Raw genomic sequence first — 20,459 nt, forward strand, 5'->3', positions numbered from 1 at the left:
CAACAGGCCTTCAAACCAAACTCCTTTTAAACTTCTACCGCTAAAGCCGAGCCTTATTTCTGTTCCTATTTGGATCTGTTAAACTGTTTAACAGGTGATTTATGACACTATTTCCGTTTTCCAGGGTCATTAGAGCTAAATACTGTGACTATTCAGGACTAGGGAGGGATGAGCTAACTAGAAGGTGTACAGCACAGTCACTTTGAGAAACAGGTGTATACACTGGGTGTTGTCTGTCCCCAAACAATGGCCAGGTATGGATCTTGTTTTGTCATCACTCCAAAGCTGGTAAGGAGGCGGGCGGCCGTCCCAAAGAGCACGCTGGGGAGAGGCGAAGCGCAGCCGCCCAACGACGTGCCTTTCAAACGGCCTCTGTCCGAGCAGTAAAGGCGGAAGAGCCAGCTCGGGGAGACCGGAGCCAGCGCCCCGACCTCCAGTGTGCAGGGGGCCCCAGAGGCCGAGGGCTGGCCGCGGGGAAGCGGGGATTCCGACCCGCCCGGGGCCTCGATTGTGGCGTGAGCGCCCCACACCCCCCTTCGTCTGGCCGCGCCGGCCGGTGGCCTGCCGGGCAGAGAGACCGCTCGGTCACATGGGCCGCGCGGTCACGTGGTCCCGCGCTCCCCGCCGGCCACCGTAGCGGCGTCGCGCGGACGGAAGCCGGGAAGGCCCGCGGTCGCGCCGCCTCAGCTCAGCGCCTGCTCGGAGCGCCGGCCCTATGGCGGCGGCGATGGCCGAGCAGGAGGGCGCCCGAAACGGCGCCCGCAACCGCGGCGGCGTTCAGCGTGTGGAGGGCAAGCTGCGCGCCAGCGTCGAGAAGGGCGACTACTACGAGGCCCACCAGATGTACCGGACCCTCTTCTTCAGGTACCGGGGCCCGCCGGGCTTTCCGCCTCGGCCGCTCGCCCGCGGGCCCGCCCCGCGCGACCCCATTGGCCGCGCCCGGGGCCCCCGCGCTCCCATTGGCCGCGCCCCGCGACCCCCGCGCTTCCATTGGCCCGCGCCGCTGCCCGTCCCGGGGCCCGGAGCTGGGTGAGTGGCCCGGGTCGCCGGCCGAGGGTCTACGGCTCGGCGCTCCCCGCGCCCTGCTGCCCTTCTGCGTCCTTTTCCACCTTCGCCTTCTCTACCTGCTTCTCCTTCTGTTTCCGCTCTCCCGTCTCCTCCTCCCTGACCCTGGCCCGGCCTGGTGCGGCCGCCGGCCTGTGTCCTCCGCCCGCAGACGGTCCGCCCGTGGGGCCCAAACCCGTGTGTCCCTGTGCTCGCCTGGCACGCCGTCCGCGGTGTCTGCCGCTGAATCGGTTGTTTTAGAAAACCCGAGGGTCTTGTTACACTTGCGCGGCCCAGGTGGGGACCGCCACCACGTGTGGAACCTGGAAGCGACGGGGCGGGGGCGCCTCCTGGTGACGCTCGGACTCCGGCTACCTGTTGACTCGGGGCTCCGGGAACACCGGACTGAGTGACGCATGTGCGTGTCGGGGTGGCTGCTGGAAACGTTCAGGCGCCGTGTGGCTCCCGTTGTATTTGTATCGGAGCGCGCTGTATTCTAACATTTCTGCCTCGATCCAGCTGCTGCTGTCGTTTCAGTTCGTTCTTACTTGTCTTAAAACATGACTGTAAATTCTACCCACACTCTTGTCCTTTGGAATCCCTGGGTGGCACAGATTGTTCTCGACTACTAACCGAAGGGACGACAGTTTGAACCCACCCAGAGGTGCCTCGGAAGAAAGGCCTGGTGATCTCCTTCTAAAAGGTCAGAGCCTTGAAAACCCTATGGAGAGAGTTCTGCCCCGCACACGTGGGGTAACCATGAGGCTGAATGAACTCTACAACAACTGACACAACTGTTACCCTTTACGGATTTGATTGTCAACTAGAACTTGGGGGAGTTCAGAGATGCTTTAATAGGATTGAACATGTTCCGTGCAGTCTTTTTTTTTTAATGTATTTCTGAACTGCCCCAGATCACTGAGTGTTTTGGTATAATGTTGAAAGGCAGCTGTGTCTGGCCTCACACAATCTAGGCTCAGATTTAAAAGTTTCCTTGAAGCGGCAGTTGGAGTCAATATTTGGAGAATTTTGGACGTACTTCCTGCCTCGGTTGTAGTTTACCGATTTGTATTTGGGTTAAGCACGGTCTGTAGTGGCTCTTTGTCTGGATCCTGTTTGCCAAGACATACAGGTAGGTGATCATACAGGTTGGTGAGTGACTGGATTAACACAGCAGGGAGGATCCGGAATCTAGATGAAGTGTCTGGAATTACCAGTCCCCAAATGGGGTCTCACATCCTTACTATGAAAAGAGACATGCATGTTTAAATCAGCTGTCCTCAATCCTGGCTGATTTGACTGGTCTGGGGTGAGGCCCTAGCATCTTTATTTATAAGATTTTTAATGTTATTTTTATAGATTCCCTCAGTGCAGCTTGGATTAGAAACCATGGGTTTAAGTGTCATTAGGTTCCCTGACTGTAGTCTTACAATAAAACATTAGTCACTGCTCTGAGCCGTAGTGATCTGACGGGTCACTTGTTTCCAGAGTTCATGTTCGTTGGCCTTTGGCATGCTGTACATACAAACAGCCTAGTTACAGAATTCCTTTCTTTTTTGAAAAATAGCTGTTTAGTTAGTTTGAAAAGAGATTTATTTGCTTTCCCTTTTCCTTTTAGTTGAAAAGTATTCAGTTTTACATTTGGTAGAAACAAGCCCTTATGCTTGGTGTTTATAGGTAACACACATTTTTAATTCTAGTTGAGTTTAATATTGACACTTTGCACATAGCATGGTTTGTGGTGTTCTGTAAATCTGATTGTTCTCCAAGAAATAAGCCACATGTGTAAGTAGGCATGAAACTATCTACGAATGAGCCTTCTAATAGGCAGAATGTTGTCGTTTGCCACCATCGAGTCATCTCCAACCCCTGGTGGGTGACCTTACATACAACAGAATGAAACATCGCCCAGCCCTGCATCACCCTGCTGATCACCAGCATGTTCAAGCCCGTCGTTGCAGCCTCTGTGCCAGCTCATCTCACCAAGGGTCTCACTCATCCTTGCTGGCCCTCTACCGCACCAGACGTGATGTCCACCTGATGACGTGTCTAAAGCAAGCAAGTCGGACAGCGTTCTGTTGTGATCCATAGAGTTTTCATTGGCTAATTTTCAGAAGTAGATCGGCAGGCCTTTCTGCCTCGTCGTCTTGGTCTGGAATCTCCGCTGAAACCTGTCCACCATGGGTGACACTGCTGGTATTTGAAATACCGGAGGCATAGATTCCAGCATCACAGCCACATGCAGGCCATCATGTAAAACACACTGACAGACGGGGATGGAATAGACAGAATAGCGATCGTCGATCTGTAGGACGCAAGCTTGTGTAGTTCTCAAGATTTGACTTGCTGCCGCTGCTCTCAGGGGTTGGTATGTAAATGCCTGCCCCGTGACTGACTGATCAGCAGAACTGGAACTTCCAGAAAATAGGCACGTGCTCCTTGTTTTGAACCAATGCTTTAATGACTGCTGTTGTGGGCATTTTGTTATTAATTTAGTTTTTAAGTGGCAGGCTACTCAGCTGAGGTTGTGACAATGGAGCTCTCTCGCCGCGTGTGTCTGGGGCCGGGACGTGCACTCTGGTCATGAACGGGCGCGGCAGGAGGGGGCTGTGTGGTGATCCCTTGGGATAAGTACCTACAATTCTCTCCATCCACGCGGACACAGCACGGCATTGTATGCTTCCGAGCACCCAGGTCATCGAGTCTTTGGGGGGTAACCTGTACGGTTTCTCCCTGAGATCCTTAAAGAGTAAGGTAACCACTGCACATATGTGCCCCGTGCTTTAAAGTGACCCATGACGGGAATTAGGGCAACTGTCCTGTTGTGTCAAACTGGTGAAGGCGTGGGCCCACATCCAGAGTTCTGGGAGCATATGTGTGCATGTGTGTGTACGTGTGTGCGCGTGTGTTTGTGAGAACGACCTGAGTGACCAGTTTCAAGAGTGGCTTCTGCAGGCCAGTGAGGTGGTTGTCTGTCTTGGTGTGTAGATGTTTACTTCCTGGCCCCCACCCCTGCACACAGCCCCGTGTGGCCCCTGTTGGGGTAGTTCGTGTCCCCAGGATGTGGCTGGGGGTTCCGTTTGGTTGTCTGGTTGTGTGTGTCGTTTTGAGGTTAATGGAAGAGCCAACCATTCATGTCCTTGCCTGCACTTGTCCTGTCTTCCCAAACACCATCATGCCAAGTCCCCTCACAGCCTGGTGGACTATTATGTCACCTGTACTTTTGTGTATTGGGTGTTTTCCTCATTTGGCTTTTTAAAATTCGCCCTCGTCCAACGGAGTTTTGGCTGGAAGGTGCAGACGAGATTGATTGGTGTGTTTTCTGGTAATCATTAAGGTGAGCAAGTAGCCAGTGAAATAAAGCATGTGGACTCCAAGTAATGTCACACTCCGGGAGGCCCCAGAGCTGGCTTTGTAGGTGTCGGGAAGTTCTCCCGGCCCAGGCTCTGAGCTGCTCAGACGGCTTGGCCGTCCTTACTCCTGAGCATGCACACATCTGTCCTTGCCGTCATCTGTCCTTGTCATCGTGTTCTGTGTCTGCAGTTCCCTGCCAGGCTTGTGGCCTCTTTGGGCACCATCCCTGTGCAGCTTGAGAAACCAGCTCCCAGCGTCCCGCAGTTTGTTTGGCGGGAGCTCAGAGGGAACAAGGCCCAGGTCAGAGGCAGTGCTTGTGTTTGCCCGGTCTGCCCCACCGTGGGAAGGGGAGGGGGGCTGGGGAGGCATGAGGACTCAGCGGGGCTGTACTCACAGTGGTTCTTGCTCCCTGGGGGGCCACTGGTGCACCCGCGGTACCTGCCCTATAAATGTGCCTTCCCGGCTCTCCTCACATGATGGTGAGCCTTCCAGACCTTCATGCAGACATCTGCTGCCGACAGATCCACCGCTCAAGGAGCAAAGTTATGCTGCTTCCCCCGTCCCTTCTGCTGGAGGCAGGAGCTGCTCTCTGGTCCTTCCTGTGTGGCATGGCCAGGCTCACTCCCTGCCTGTGAAGCACTGGCCAAGCCCGCAGACTGGCCAGGTGCCCAGCAGTACCAGGTCTGGTGATCTCCCTGAGGGTCCAGCTCATGGCAGCAGGGACTGTGACTGTTGTCACAGGCACTCTGCACCCTCCTCATGGTCAGGGGGCAGGGCCTGGGGCCCTGCCATGGAGTCGGAGGCAGCAGGACAGACCCTATCCCTCAGGGAGCCCCTGCCCAGCAAGATGGCCAGGACAGGGACTTTTTCTTCCATGGAGCTCACGGAGCTCAGGAGTAGCTTTGATTCCGTTCTTGACAAAAGGTATAGACGTGCATCTGCATTCACCTGTGTGTCCTATATGTACGTAGGAATGCTTGTTTTTATAAGGCTCTTAGATTTATTGAGAACCTTCGCCGTAGCATTTAGCCTCTAGATCATGTGCCTAGGACGGTGTGTGCGGTCAGCTCTGCTGACCGGCCTCTCTCTGCCCCAGGTACATGTCACAGGGTAAACACACAGAAGCCCGCGAGCTGATGTACTCAGGGGCACTGCTGTTCTTCAGCCATGGTCAGGTAAGCAGGGCTGCTTTTCCCTGTTTGTACCTGTCCGCTCAGGGCGGAGGATTGAAGTGGGAGTAATGGGGGGCCTGGTGGACCGCTCTCAGTCCTTGCAGCCCTGGGTGCAGAGATGTCTGCTCATGGGGCCTGCTTCCTGCTCCCTCGGGTGGCCTCGTGCTGTGCAGGGGTACATGTGCATTTTGGCATCAACAGCCAGTCGTTTCCCTTGCCCCTCGCTGGGCTCTCAGTTCTCAGGGCCCAGCACGTCTAGGTTCAGGGTGGCTCGTGGCTTCGGCTTCTGCACGAGCTCCTTTCGAAAGTCGGGGTGCATCAGTCTGTCTCGTCTTTTCTGGAAATGCATCAGAGTTCTGTTTCTGACTGATTCTTGCTTGTTGGTATGTTCTGTAGCAGAACAGCGCCGCAGACCTGTCCATGCTGGTCCTGGAGTCTCTGGAGAAGGCGGAGGTGGACGTGGCTGACGAGCTGCTGGGTGAGTTCTGACGCTCTGGCTCTGGAGGGTACAGTGCCTCTTCACTGGGGATCAACCTGCCTAACCTCACTGACCATGCCCATCACTGGCCTAGCTCTGCACGGACCGCCCTTTCCCCAGGTGTTTGGTCTTAGGTGGGACATAGTGTGGTCACAGGGGCAGCATAGGAGTAGCCTCCCTGCTGCTCTGATGGACGCTCCCAAAGTCGAGAGGTGTGGTGTGCTGTCACAGGGACATGGCCTGTCGGCCAGCCTGACCAGGGAGCACACAGCTAGGAGGACACAGGAGGAGTCCCCGCTCCTTAAAGGCTCATAGGCAGGCCGAGCAGGAGGTGGGGAAGGCTGTGCTCTTGGGTTCAGCCAGATGCGTCACTTCCTGACCCCACTCTGGGCTGTGTTCCTTCAGGGTGCCGGCTCCCACCACCACTCCACCCTTCTGCCCAGCTCCTGGTGCAGCTGGGCAGTGAGGTGGGAACGGGGTTGGTCAGGGAGCATGCAGCTGCTAGGGCTGCTGTGGGGAGGTCGCCCCTTGCAGTACCAGCACCGAGGGGTACATAAGGAGTGCACGCCAGCAACACCTCAGTGCTTCTCAGCTTTCTGCGGGCCTTGCTGTTTTAACTCATGCTCTTTAGATGCACATACAGAGTGTGTTCCTCAGGTGAGGCTCTGTCTGTTGTTTCAGGAAACCTGGCCAAGCTGTTCAGTTTGATGGATCCCAACTCCCCGGAGCGAGTGGCATTTGTGTCCCGAGCCCTGAAGTGGTCTGGAGGCGGGTCCGGGAAGCTAGGCCACCCCAGGCTGCACCAGCTGCTGGCCCTCACCCTGTGGAAAGGTAGGCATGCCGCCTGGGTGCCAGGGTGTGGGCAGGCCGTGGGGTAGGCTGACATCTCCCGGCCAGGGAGCCGGGGTCCCAAGGGCAGAGCTGGTGCTCCGGCCTCCTCCACAGAGGGCTGTAGGGGACACACAGACCATGGAGCGCTGTTCTTGGTGGCTGGGTGGGGCAATCCAGTGAGTCACATCCTGTATGTGCCCTGGGCTGCCATGTGTACCCTGTGGCTCTCGATCGCATTGTCTCTTCTTTTTTTTTATTTTATTATTTTACATTTTATATTAGTCTTTTTTTTTTTAATTAATTTTTATTAAGCTTCAAGTGAACATTTACCATTCCAAACAGTCTGTCACATGTAGGTTTACATACATCTTACTCCCTTCTCCCACTTGCTCTACCCCTATTGAGTCAGCCCTTTCAGTCTCTCGTTTCGTGCCAATTTTGCCATCTTCCCTCTCTATCTTCCCATCCCCCCTCCAGTCAAGAGTTGCCAACACTCTCTCCAGTGTCCACCTAATTTAATTGGCTCACTCTTCATCAGTATCTCTCTCCCCTTCGCTGACCAGTCCTTTTCATGCCTGATGAGTTGTCTTCGGGGATGGTTCCTGTCCTGTGCCATCAGAAGTTCTGGGGAGCATTGTCTCTGGGATTCCTCTAGTCGCATTCATATCATTAGGTATGGTCTTTTTATGAGAATTTGGGGTCTGTATCCCATTGGCCTCCTGCTCCCTCAGGAGTTGTCTGTTGTGCTCCCTAGCAGGGCAGACATCGATTGTGGTCGGGCACCAACTAGTTCTTCTGGTCTCAGGATAATGTAGGTCTCTGGTTCATGTGGCCCTTTCTGTCTCTTGGGTTCTTAGTTGTCGTGTGGCCTTGGTGTTCTTCCTTTGCCTTTGCTCCAGGTGGGTTGAGACCAATTGATGTATCTTAGATGGCCGCTTGTTGGCGTTTAGGACCCCAGGCGCCACAATTCAAAGTGGGAGCATTGTCTCTTCTGATCAGTGAAGCAGTCCCCTACAGACATGAGCAGGGAGTCCCTGTGACACGGTGTAGCCAGGCTCTGTCTGGCTGATCTGAGTCTCACACTGCCTCTTAATTCAGTCACCATTGCCTCAAGGAGAAGCCCCACAGTGGATGTGAAGACGGGTGTCCCCGTGCTGGCTCCGTCTCTCATCTACCCCTGCCTTGGTGCCTTCTCGCTCCATGAAGTCGTCACAGCCTCGCAGAGGTGTCACGCTCCCTCACAGCACAGGCCTTTGCACGTGCAGCTCCTCCTTCCTGGTTCCCCGTCCCCGCCCACACCAGCACTTCGATGGCCCCATGCCCTGTCCCTTCTTAGTGCTCACCTTGCTCTCCAGTCAAAGATTTGTGGTGATTACTTCGTCCTCGAGAGCGTGCTCGGGGCATTCTGCTCAGTGTGATTGGCATCCTTGGCTCCTGCTTTTTAGCTCCAGGAAGGGTCACTCAGTAAATATTGGGTGCGTGGAAGGATTGTTAGTGTCCAATGAGCTTTTGAAAAGCTGCCTCCCCAAGAATGTTCTGGGGAACGTATGTGGACGATGCCTGAAGCACTGACATGAGCGTCTCTTCTCAGTCACTCAGGAAACCTGGTGGGGACCCTCAGCGGTGGGGATCAAGTGAAGGGGTCCAGGAGGTGTCCAGTGGGGTGCAGCAGGGGCTGAGCCTCGTCAGTGTGAAGCTTCGAGCGTTCAGAAGTTCCCCTGGGAATGAGAGCACTGTAACGTTGCACACAGGACCTGAAGGCGAGCTCCTTCTAGGAGCAGCTGCGTCCTCTGCCAGTCATCATCCCCGAGTCCACTCTCCTGCCCTTCTCTTTGCCATCCATCTCACGCACCAGGCTCCTGGCTGCCCAGGACTCCCCATTCATGAGAGAGACGCGCAGCAGCTGCAGCCGGCAAGAGAGCCACTGTGATGGGGAGCCCAGGTGCCCCAGGACCCCAGCAACAGAGCCGCTGCAACGGGGACCCCAGGGGCAGCAGCCAACCAGACTTCATCGGGATGAGGGGCTAGCCCGCACCCTAGGGGGTGAGCCCAGTAGCCAGGAAGTGGGATGGATAGGCCTCAGGACGGCTGTCGTTCATTTACTGTGTGTTGTGTTCTGTCCTTGATCTGGGGTGCCACTGCCATGATGGTCTGACCATGTGGGACTCACTGGAGTCCTGGCACACTTCTCTCTGCCTCAGGCCAGGTGGACGTGCATGAAAGTGAGTAATTCTAAGTAGAATTAAAAGGCTACAAAGTTAGGGAAACTCTCTTTAGAGTGATCTGGCTGATTTCCTCTGTTTCAAAGCCCCCCTCCTGGAGAAGCTCAGGGCTTGTGACCCCCGCCCCTGTTGTGCCCTGACCCCTGACCCATTCATCCTGAAGATGGGGCAATAAGTGCAGGGCACCTCTCAGCCATAGGTGGGGACGCTTGCACAAGCCTGTTGGGCCAGTAGGTGGCACTCTTCTGCCCAGCCTGCGTGAGGCCCGCAGAGGGCTCCAGGCAGTGAAGGTGAGTGTGAGCCTAGCCTGGCCCTTGTCAGGGGAGGCAGAGTGCGTGTACTTAGAGCCCTGTCTGTTGTTAAGAGGGCATAAAGCTGGCATGCTTGATACTACAGTTTATTAGAGGCATTTTAATGTTCTGGTTCAGGCACAAAATAAAAGTAAAATGTTCTTTGTAAATGGCTTCCCTCCGGGAGGCCTAGTTAGGATGCAGAGTTGGTTTCAATGGGTCTGCACAGCGGATTCTCCAGCCCTAGCGAGCCTCCAGGTGGTGCCAATGAGACTCTGAGGCCAAGAGACTCAGCCGAGGTAGAAGTCCATTGTGCTGCCAACAGGTGTCACCATCACCGCCAGACATGCCGAGGGCCCACACCTCAGGCAGTGCTTGTTGGTGACTTCAGGGTACGCTGTCAGTCCTCTCCTGGGAACTGACCTAGCTTCTGGAAGTGTGTCTCATTCCCTCATGAGTGTCTCTCCACCAAGCGCCAGCTGTGTGCTGGGCACCATCCCAGGCTTCAGGACCTCAGCAAGAGAGCCGGGGGACCTTCCTCATCATGGAGAGGAGCTGATGGCAGATGTGAGGAAGAAAGAACAGCAGTGGGGGCAGGGACACAGAGTACAGTGTGGGGTGTGGCGGGGCAGACCCCTGTAGGAGGAAGGCATGCTGGTCCTGGCTTTAAACTGTGTGCGATGCTCAGGTGTCAGGGTTTGTGCTTGACTGATCCATTTAAATTGGCTGTTCCTGTAAGTCAGCAGAGTCAGAGATGAGCAGGCTCTTAAGGCTCAGCCTGCATGTTAATCTGGGAAGACCCAGTGGCCTCCCACAGCTGGGACAAACAAGGCATTTAGTAGCTGAGTAACTGTGATGGATTGAATTAAAAAAAAAAAAAACAACCCATGTCCCCCCAAAGTATGTGTTGTAAATCCCAACCTCTATGCCTGTGGTTTTAATCCTGTTTGGGAATGAGCTGTGTCTTTGTTGTGTTAAATAGGGGTCTTAAATCAGCCTCTTTTGAGATATAGAAAGGAATTAAACAAGAGAAGCAGAGATGGGGGAAAGTTGATGCCAAGCCACTTGAAGATCTCCAAGGAACCAAGAAACAAGCTGAAGAGACAAGGACCTTACCCCAGAGCTGACAGAGAAAGCCTTCCCCCTAGAGCCAGAGCCCTGAATTCAGACATCTAGCCTCCTAAACTGTGAGAAAGTAAATTTCTGTTTATTAAAACCACCGGCTTGTCACATTTCTGTTACAGCAGTCCCAGATGACTAAGACAGTGACCTTCCCTCTTTTGAGCTGCTTTGAACCTTGCAGGTTGATGAGACGTGTGGACCTCTGTGTGTGTTCGAGGGGAAGCACAGTCTCCACATGTCCCACTGTTGGCCACGAGGAGGATGGAGGGATGGTGCGAAGAGTCGATGCGAGAGGGCAATTGGGAGAGACGGGTCTTCGTTTACAGTGTTCTGTGGACCGTTGTCTTCGTGTGTACATATGCATGAGTTTTTCTTTCTCTCCACAGAACAAAATTATTGTGAATCTCGGTACCACTTCCTGCATTCTGCCGACGGAGAGGGATGTGCCAACATGCTAGTGGAGTACTCAACGTCGCGGGGCTTCCGCAGCGAGGTGGACATGTTTGTGGCCCAGGCCGTGCTCCAGTAGGTATTCTGCATTTGCTCTGCTAAATCTCTGAGAGTTGGCTCCTTGGCTTCTCTGGCACCTCTAACCGCCCAGTTAAGATGCTCTGGGAGGGATTTCCAAGCTCACCTGGGTGGTCACTGGCCCTGGGGTTGCAGCAGCACTCTGTATGACTATTGCCATGAGCGCAGGGCATTATGACACTGCGCTGAGCAGGGGAGTGTGCACTCAAATTTCTGTATCTTAGGTCAGCTTGCTTTCTTTTCTTACCACCAATTTCTAGCCTACTTTCCCCCATTAGCACTTTCAGTTTGTTTGGTTTTAATGTCAGGGCAGTGTGTGTTTGTAGGAAGCGAGGGCTTATTAAATCCTAAGTGGCATCTTGGACTAGAGTGAGTTTGCCGTTGAGGGCAGCCGGTGTACCTGTCTCTCCAGGTGGTTTTGTGCTCGTAGCATCTTAACACATGAACAGGCTGTGCTCTGCGTGTCACCTACACCAGCCTCTTCCTGTCCCCAGGCCCACAGCCTCCGCACTGTCAAGTCAGGACTCCTCCTCCTCTTTTTTTTCTAACACTTTATGTCTTAAGAATCTTGAAACCTAGACCAAAGTTGAAGGAGTTTTTCATGAATGTCTTAGGCTGGGTTCTCTAGAGAGGCAAAATCAGTAAAGCGTGTAAATGTATATGCAGAGAGATTTATATCGAGGAAATGACTCACGCAGTTGTAGAGACTGAAACGTCCTAAGTCCATAGGTCAGGATAGAGGCTTCTCCTGATTTACATAGCCACAGGGACTGGTGAACCCAAGATCAACAGGTCAGAGAGCAGGGCTCTTGCTCACAGGCTGCAAAGATTGACAGATCCCAAGATCAGCTGGCAAGACTGCAGGTGAGCTGCTAGCTCAAGTCCTAGGAACCGGAGGTCAGACAAACAGGAGCCAGCTACAGGATCTAGAGCGAGCAAAAGCCCATGATCCCTGCCAAAATATCCACTTGTGTTTGATGCAGGCCACACACCCAAGGAACTCCTTTTCAACTGATTGGCTAACAGCAGATTCCATCATGGAGGTGATCATAGCATCATACAGCTGCAAAACTACATCATAACTGCCAAACCACAGAGAATCAAGGCTCAGCCAAGTTGACACACAATCCTAACCATCACAGTGGACATCTGTAGACACCACCCCAACTCCTGTTAGCACTTCACTGTGTGGGGCTGTTGAATGAGCTGGGGCATTGGGTCCCAGGGCAGGAGCCCCTCTGATGGGGGAGGGGCAGCCTGCCTGAAGGCCTCCTGAGCTCTGGTTTTCCAAACTTTAGCCTTTGCGCCTTTTCTAATGGAAATGCTCACATGTGGTCCAGTTTACTTCTTCCCATGAAAGCCTTGATTTGGTTGGCTGGTGTTGGAATCAGATACATTTTCGTGGAATCTGGGGCAGGACTCGGCCAGGGTGCTTGCTGTATTCTGCTGCCCCCATCCCGTGCTGCCGCACTACCACGTGACGGGTTATTACTGACTTCTGTGACTCTAAAAAGGAAAAACTATTGTTTAATATCCCACACTCACGGGCCCTGCTTTCATGGTATGTGGTTCAAGTGTTTATAAAATCGCTCAATTCCTTTCTTCCTTGTTCCTCCTTATACCCTAAAAGATTGCCCGACTTCACTAAAAAAGACATTCAGGTAGTGCCGATAACAGATATGAGGAAATGCTCATGATCATTGAAATACAAATCAAAATGACAGTGAGATGCCATCTCACTCCAACAAGGCTGGCATTAATCCAAAAAACACAAAATAATAAATGTTGGAGAGACTGGAACAATTATACACTGTTGGTGGGAATGTAAAATGGTACAACCACTTTGGAAGTTGATTTGGTGTTTCCTTAAAAAGCTAGAAATAGAAGTACCATATCATCTAGCAATCCCACTCTTTGGAATATATCCTAGAGAAATAATAGCCTTTACACGAACAGATACATGCACACCCATGTTCATTGCTGCATTGTTTACAATAGCAAAAAGATGGAAGCAACCAAGGTGCCCATTAACGGATGAATGGATAAATAAATTATGGTATATTCACACAATGGAATACTACACATCAATAAAGAACAATAATGAATCCGTAAAACATTCATAACATGGAGGAATCTGGAAGGCACTATGCTGAGTGAAATTTTTCAGTTGCAAAAGGACAAATATTATATGAGGCCACTATTATAGGAACTCAAAAAATAGTTTAAGCGGACAAGAAAATATTCTTTCATGGTTACGAGAGCAGGGAGGGAGGAAGGGAGAGGGGTTTTTCACTAATTAGATAGTAGATAAGAACTATTTTAGGTGAAGGGAGAGACAACGCACAGTACAGGAGAGGTCAGCACAACTGGACTAAACCAAGAGCAAAGAAGTTTCCTGAATAAACTGAGTGCTTCGAAGGCCAGCATAGCAGGGGCGGGGGTTTGGGGACCATGGTTTCAGGTGACATCTAAGTCAATTGGCATAATAAAATATGTTAAGAAAACATTCTGCATCGCATTTGGGAGAGTGGTGTCTGGGGTCTTAAATGCTAGCAAGTGGCCATCTGAGATGCATCAATGGGTCTCAACCCACCTGGAGCAAAGGAGAATGAAGAACACCAAAGACACAAGGTAATTATGAGCCCAGGAGATGGAAAAGGCCACATAAACCAGAGACTACGTCAGCCTGAGACCAGAAGAACTAGATGGTGCCCGGCTACAACTGATGACTGCCCTGACAGGGAACACAACAGAGAGCCCCTGAGGGAACAGGAGAGCAGTGGGATGCAGACCTCAAATTCTTGTAAAAAGACCAGAATTAATGGTCTGACCGAGACTGGAAGGACCGCAGAGGTCATGGTCCTCAGACCTTCTGTTAGGCCAAGACAGGAACCATTCCCAAAGCCAACTCTTCAGACAGGGATTGGACTGGACTATAGGATAGAAGATGATACCGGTGAAGAGTGAGCTTCTTGGATCAAGTAGACACGTGAGACTATGTGGGCAGCCCCTGTCTAGAGAGGAGAGGAGAGGAGAGGACAGGGGATCAGAGCTGGCCGAATGGTCACGAAAATAGAGAGTGGAGGGAAGGAGTGTGCTGTCTCGTTAGAGGAAGAGCAGCTAGGAGTATATAGCAAAGTGTATATAAGTTTTTGTATGAGAGACTGACTTGGTTTGTAAACATTTACTTAAAGCACAATAAAAATTGAAGAAAAAAAAAAAGCATTGCCTGGGGGTGGGTAGCATCTTGGTAAAGTCCAGCTGGGAAAGGTGCTCAGTGGAGCAGGAACCAGAGCCTGCCCCAGCCCAGCATAGCACTGGAGCCTCCAAGCTACCTCCCTTTGGCCCTCAGCCTCTGGGCTTTCTCTTCTCAGGTGGCAGATGCCTAACAGAGTAAATAGGTAAACAGGTGTTTGGAGAGAGTAGAAGTGGAGCTCCGTGAATCAGGGGAAATGGGCTCAAGTTTTCGCCCCACCAATTTGTAGCATTGTTGACCTTGAACCCACTGTGTGACCTTCGTGAATGTAATTCACAGAGCTTTTGTTCAGTGAGGGACCTGGTGTCTGGTGAGCACTCCATGGGTTGGACCTGCGGTTCTATTGTGGGGCTGCCTGGCACACAAATCCCCAGCCCAAGGCAGGAAACCTGGGAGTGGCTGGTGGCCCTTTCCCTACACAGTGGTGGCTGCAGAGAGCTAAGGCTGTCTGCCCCGTATGGCTGGGTGTGTGCAATGCCCACGTGGATGTGGGTGGACAGCCCATCTCTTCAGAGTTTCCACTAAACTTACTAGGCAACTCTTATTTCCAGATTTCTGTGTTTAAAAAATAAAAGCAGTGCATCGGTGGTGTTCACAACATACACACAGAAACATCCGTCAATTGAGAACGGGCCTCCGTTTGTGCAGCCCCTGCTTAACTTCATCTGGTTTCTGCTCCTGGCTGTAGACGGGTAAGCTTCATTCATGCGAGGTGTGTGCTTTTCTTGTCTTGTTTTCTTTTGTTTTTATTTAGAAACAAATTTTTGCTTCACCATTTTCTTTTGTTTTAGAGGCAAACTGACTGTATTTACAGTATTGTGTGAGCAGTATCAGCCGTCCCTCAGGAGAGACCCAATGTACAATGAGGTGAGTGACTTGGTGGGGTTGGATCCAATCTTTAGACTGTGGGGCAAGAGGTCAGAGAGAGATGGAAGGAAACCTTCCAATCTGTGGGACCCTCGAGACGTAGGGGAAGTGGGAAGGAGGGCCACAGGCAGGCCACACTGCAGGGTCTGTGCTCAGCTGGCCCAGCACCGATCTGCTTCCCAGTGACTCAACGCCTATGCTCTTTCAGTACCTCGACAGAATAGGACAGCTCTTCTTTGGCGTGCCGCCCAAGCAGACATCTTCCTACGGAGGCTTGCTAGGTAAGCCCAGGAAAAGAGTGCCCGGGTGCCTAAACTTTGGTTCACTTGCCCGGGGCTGTACAGGGGAGGAAGGGAACCAGGCAGTGGCTTGTGTTCCAGACCTGGCCTGGGGGGCTCCATGGTGTCGGTCCACTGGCTCCGTCCCATGGTACTACCATGGCCTCACTGACTGGCAGCGGTCTCCTCATGGTCTCCTGTCTGGTCTGCCTCTAGGTCCTTCTCTTGTCATAGCCCCAATTAGAGGCCACAGAATCAAGGTCAGATTCTGAACCTACCATTCAAGGCCAAGCCACCTCCCAGCGTCCGTCCTGCCTCCCTGCCCACCCAGGACTGCCACAACGGGCGGCCCTCGGGAGAGCCTTCCCAGGAGCAGGGCTCTGCCACGTGAGCCACTTCCTGATGATGAACTTTCCCCCTTCCATGAGGGTAGGAACTAGTATAGTCCTTTATTTAAAAACTTTTTTTTAATTTTTATTTTCTTAATTATTTTAATTTTATTTTTTCAGTAGGTAAATTATTTACAGAATTCAAAATTTGGAAAAAATTCACCTTCTGACCCTGTCTCCCTGCTCCACAGTGCTCCTCTTGGGGCAAACAGTGTTGATGTTTCTTCTGCTTCCTTCCAGAGAGATTTGCATATACCAGCAGATACACTGTTTCTCTTTGTTCTGTACAAACAATACCTCTTGTACACAGTGTTATGCACCTTGTATTTTTTAACTTAACAGATTTTCGGGCCATTTCCCATGACTCAGAATGTGGCTTGCCTGCGGGCTCAGCCTCACAGTAGCCATTGTGAGGACACACCACGGCTTACTTTGTTGCTGCCCGTTGAGGCTGAGTGCAGCCAGTGCTGCAACACGTAACCTAATGTGCGTACTGTTCCTGGAGCGCAGTCAGCGCTGCAGTGATAGCCTTATTCATGCACCATTCCCTGAGTGCAGTCAGCGCTGCAATGATAGCCTTATTCATGCACCATTCCCTGAGTGCAGTCAGCGCTGCAGTGATAGCCTTATTCATGCACCATTCCGAGTGCAGTCAGCGCTGCAGTGATAGCCTTATTCATGCACCATTCCCTGAGTGCAGTCAGCGCTGCAGTGATAGCCTTATTCATGCACCATTCCCTGAGTGCAGTCAGTGCTGCAGTGATAGCCTCATTCATACACTGTTCCCTGAGTGCAGTCAGTGCTGCAATGACAGCCTTATTCGTGTACTGTTCCCTCTGTGTAGTCAGTGTGGCAGTGACAGGCTTATTCATGTACTGTTCTCTGAGTTTAGTCAGTGCTGCAGTGATAGCCTTACTCGTGTACTGTTCCCTATGTGTAGTCAATGTGGCAGTGATACCCTTACTCGTGTACTGTTCTCTGGGTGCAGTCAGCACTGCAGTGATAGCCTTACTCGTGTACTGTTCCCTATGTGTAGTCAATGTGGCAGTGATACCCTTACTCGTGTACTGTTCTCTGGGTGCAGTCAGCGCTGCAGTGATAGCCTTACTCATGCACTGTTCCCTATGTGTAGTCAATGTGGCAGTGACAGGCTTATTCATGTGCTGTTCTCTGAGTGCAGTCAGCTCTGCAGTGATACCCTTACTCGTGTACTGTTCTCTGGGTGCAGTCAGCGCTGCAGTGATAGCCTTATTCATGTACTGTTCTCTGAGTGCAGTTGGTGCCGCAGTGATACCCTTACTCGTGTACTGTTCCCTGTGTGTGGCCAGTGCTGCAATGATAGCCTTATTTGTGTACTATTTTCTGAGTGCAGCCAGTGCTGCACTGCATAACCTTATTCATGCATCATTCTGAGTGCAGTCATTGCTACAGCAGTAGCCTTATTCACGTACCATTCCTTGAATGCAGTCAGTGCTGCACTGCATAACCATATTTGTGTCCCATTCCATCCGTACAGGAGTGTCTGTGAGATAGTTCACTAGCAATTAAGTTGTTTTCTCATATAAGTTGTATTTTTTTACCTGTTAATTTTACCTATCTGGAATTTATTTTCAGTGGAAGATGTGAGGTAGGGACCGACTTACCTTTCCCCCGATCTCTCTCCAGTCACACCACCACCACCTATGCAGGTGTCCGCCTTCCCCACTGTGTGAAGGTACCACCTGATCCTACACTGAATGCCTCGTACATGTGGCCCCTCCCAGGACTTATGATCCTGTCTCCTTGTGCCGTTGTAAAATTACACTGACATTTCAATTCACTTATCCACCAGAACTTCAGGCTCGGCTCTTCAGTTGCCCCAGAAATGCTGTCAGTATGTTTGTCAGAACTGAGTTGAAGTTAAGACCAACAGAGGGAGAATTTACCTTTTTATGACCATGTCTTTGTATCCAAGAAAAGTCTTTCCATTTGTTCTTTTGTTTCCCTTATGGTCTGGTTTAGGGACCCTCCTAAACCATGATTTTGTATTTACATAATAGATTACCACTGGATAAAAACTAGGAAAGTGAAAAGGAAACAGGCAGTGGCAATACCCATGTTCCGTGATGACAGCGGCTCATGGGTTCACGGAGCCTTGGGAGCATCTTTTGTTCATTTATTTACGTACAGTCATCAAAAGTGTAGCATGACTGTAGTGTTTCTTGTGCTTGGAAGTGAAGTTTTCACAGCATTATTTTATGCTCTGTAGGTTCACTGCATTTGGTCATCTATTGGACAGTGCCCAGGTTCTTTTTTTTCCTCCCTATTTTTTGTTTCTCCTTCCTTTAAGAAACACCTTAGCCATGGGATTCGTGGGTCACAGGGTAAGTGCGTTGTTACAGTTTGGGCACCGTCTTGCCATGGCGCCTCCCAGAGCGTGTGCTGCCTGCCGTGCTTATCTGCAGAGAGGTGGTTTCTCAGGAATGGGTGGGGGCTGAACATGAAGAGCCACCCGTCTCCAGCTGCCCCTGTGTTTCCTTCCAGGGAACCTTCTGAGCAGCCTCATGGGCTCCTCAGAGCAGGAGGAGGGCGAGGAGAGTCAGGAGGACAGCAGTCCCATCGAGCTCGACTGATGTGCCCAGATTCGACGGAGACGGTGATGCCTGGGCAGCTTCAGAATGCGAGTCCTGCAACACGGATTACGCGAGGGCTCCTCATCCTGAGGCTGGCTGGCTGTGTCCAGGATTTGGTCTCCTGTTTGTGAGATGGCCAGGCGGCCTGGCTACCCATCGCTGTGCTGATGGGACTTGGGGCGAGTCATGTGGCCTGTGGTGTCTCCGCCCCTCAGATTGCTCCATAATAAAGCACCGGCCTTCCTGCAACAGCACTGCCCCGTCCTTTGTTTCAGCTTCCTGCGGGGGGGCGCGGGATGGCATGGGACCTGTCCTTATGGTGACTCGGGGCTGCACGGCTCACCTGGTTCCCCCACCCCTGGGCCGAGTGTGGCACGGCACACAAGGAGGCGGCCCCCCATCTTGCCAGGAGAGCCGTTTTCTTACCTTGTGTTGTTTTGAAGCAGTCGGGCCGTCATACGATCATGGTGTAGCATGTCCTGTCACGACCGTGAGCCGTGGGCCCTCATCCCCCATGGCCACCACGCCACTGCCAGGCACTGTGTCCCTGTCCTCCTGCAGTCACTGTACTGATGGAGTCACTGCTCAGAAAAGGCCATTTCTTCAAAGGGATCCTGCAGAACTCTACATCTCTCGTGATGCAATATTTATTTTTATTGGGTGATTGATTCCTTTGACCTGACATCTTAGGTTTTAACCAAATAACCAGTCCAGGAGTTAGCAAATCCGCCCTTGTCACTGAGCTGTACCAGACGTCACCAGTATAATCACAAAAGGGGAGACACTTTATTTTTTCACAGTTAAAAAAGTTGTAGATTAATACGCAGTGATCATGCATGGGAAGGGGGAGATATACAATCTTATTTACTGTAAAAATGGAATTTAAAAGAAGGTTTTGTGTTAATTGTTGAGTTTAAATAAATACTTTATACTGGGCTCTGCTGCTTTCTGAATTCGCTCATGGGGTTGGTGGGGTGGCTGCATCTTGGGGCAACACCGTGACCTCTCTTCTGGGGGGTGGGGTTCTCCAGCTCCGATTCATGCCCACCCGGGGGGAAACTCCCAAGCCTCCTGGGCTCCATGGGTGGTCTGAGCAAAGTCCCCCATGCGCAGAGCTTGTGCTGTGGCACTGGGCCCTTCCCTGGGCTTGACCTGTGTGGAGACATGGCAGCAAGGGGCCAACGCCCAGCTGTGATGTTAAAATAAATGTGTATCTATGCGTGTGATTTTATTTAGATTTGGAAGAATCAAATCCATTGGGTAGGGCAGCTGGAGCTGGTTGGTCAGTGGTGGGGGATGAGCCTGGGCTCAGTAATAGCTCCCCCTGGTGGCCGGACCAGCTCCTGCCTGCGGCCAGGAGCCAAGTGCATTAAAGAACTGGAGCTCCTGGCCCTGTGTCTGCGACCTGACCTTATTGAAGAAATTCTTCCCTGTGATTGGCTGCCCCGGTTTCTTTTTAAATAGTGCCGTACACACACCCATGCACACACACACATGCAGGCCCTAGCGTGCATGTACGCTCACGTGCAGTGTGCAGCACCGCAGGCTGCAGGAGGACGGCTGAGGAGGATAAATGTGGTGGGAGGGCCCCCTCGAGGACCCCCGGGCTCTCGTTTCTGACCCAGGACAAGACTTCTCGCCTTGGGGGCTCAGTTTCCTGTATGAAAAGTGACAGTAGGGCTTGAGGGGGGTGAGGCTGCTTGCTGGGCTTGGTGCAGACCTGGGCTCTGTGCCCTCAACCAGGCAAGGGTGAACCAGCAGCCTCCTTGGGTGAGGGGCGGGGCCTCTGCTCCCTGAAATGAGCGGGTTGGGGTGGTGGGGGCTAGGTGAAATGCTCCAGCCCTGAGGTGCCCACTAGTGGTCCTGGGACTCAGGGGATGGCCGCGGTGACCCCACTGCTGATGAGCGAATCCTGCAGTGTCACCCCCACCCTGGCCATCTTGGGGACCCCAGGCAGAGAGCTGTGAGGCGGTAAGGAGGCCCCCGGGTCTCGTTTTCCTCTTTTGAGGAGCTCAG

At 52.2% G+C, this 20,459-nt stretch overlaps 1 protein-coding gene across 3 annotated transcripts; it reads left to right on the plus strand.

Moving 5' to 3' along the window:
* Positions 1 to 649: 649 nt before the first annotated feature.
* On the plus strand, positions 650 to 19,374 carry GET4 (guided entry of tail-anchored proteins factor 4). 3 transcript variants are annotated; one of them, XM_049903852.1, is made up of 9 exons: positions 650 to 864; positions 5,495 to 5,573; positions 5,967 to 6,048; positions 6,730 to 6,879; positions 10,900 to 11,038; positions 14,849 to 14,989; positions 15,089 to 15,164; positions 15,373 to 15,445; positions 18,355 to 19,374. In XM_049903852.1, exons 1-9 carry the CDS (start codon positions 716 to 718, stop codon positions 18,441 to 18,443), a joined length of 978 nt encoding a protein of 325 aa, XP_049759809.1. In that variant the 5' UTR covers positions 650 to 715; the 3' UTR covers positions 18,444 to 19,374. The 3 variants fall into 3 exon arrangements, with proteins under 3 accessions (XP_049759809.1, XP_049759810.1, XP_049759811.1); XM_049903853.1 differs by having other exon boundaries at positions 5,970 to 6,048; XM_049903854.1 differs by lacking the exon at positions 15,373 to 15,445.
* The last annotated feature ends 1,085 nt before the right edge of the window (positions 19,375 to 20,459 follow it).

Source organism: Elephas maximus, chromosome 12 (assembly GCF_024166365.1).
Source record: "Elephas maximus indicus isolate mEleMax1 chromosome 12, mEleMax1 primary haplotype, whole genome shotgun sequence".
In the NCBI taxonomy this organism is placed as follows: domain Eukaryota; kingdom Metazoa; phylum Chordata; class Mammalia; order Proboscidea; family Elephantidae; genus Elephas; species Elephas maximus.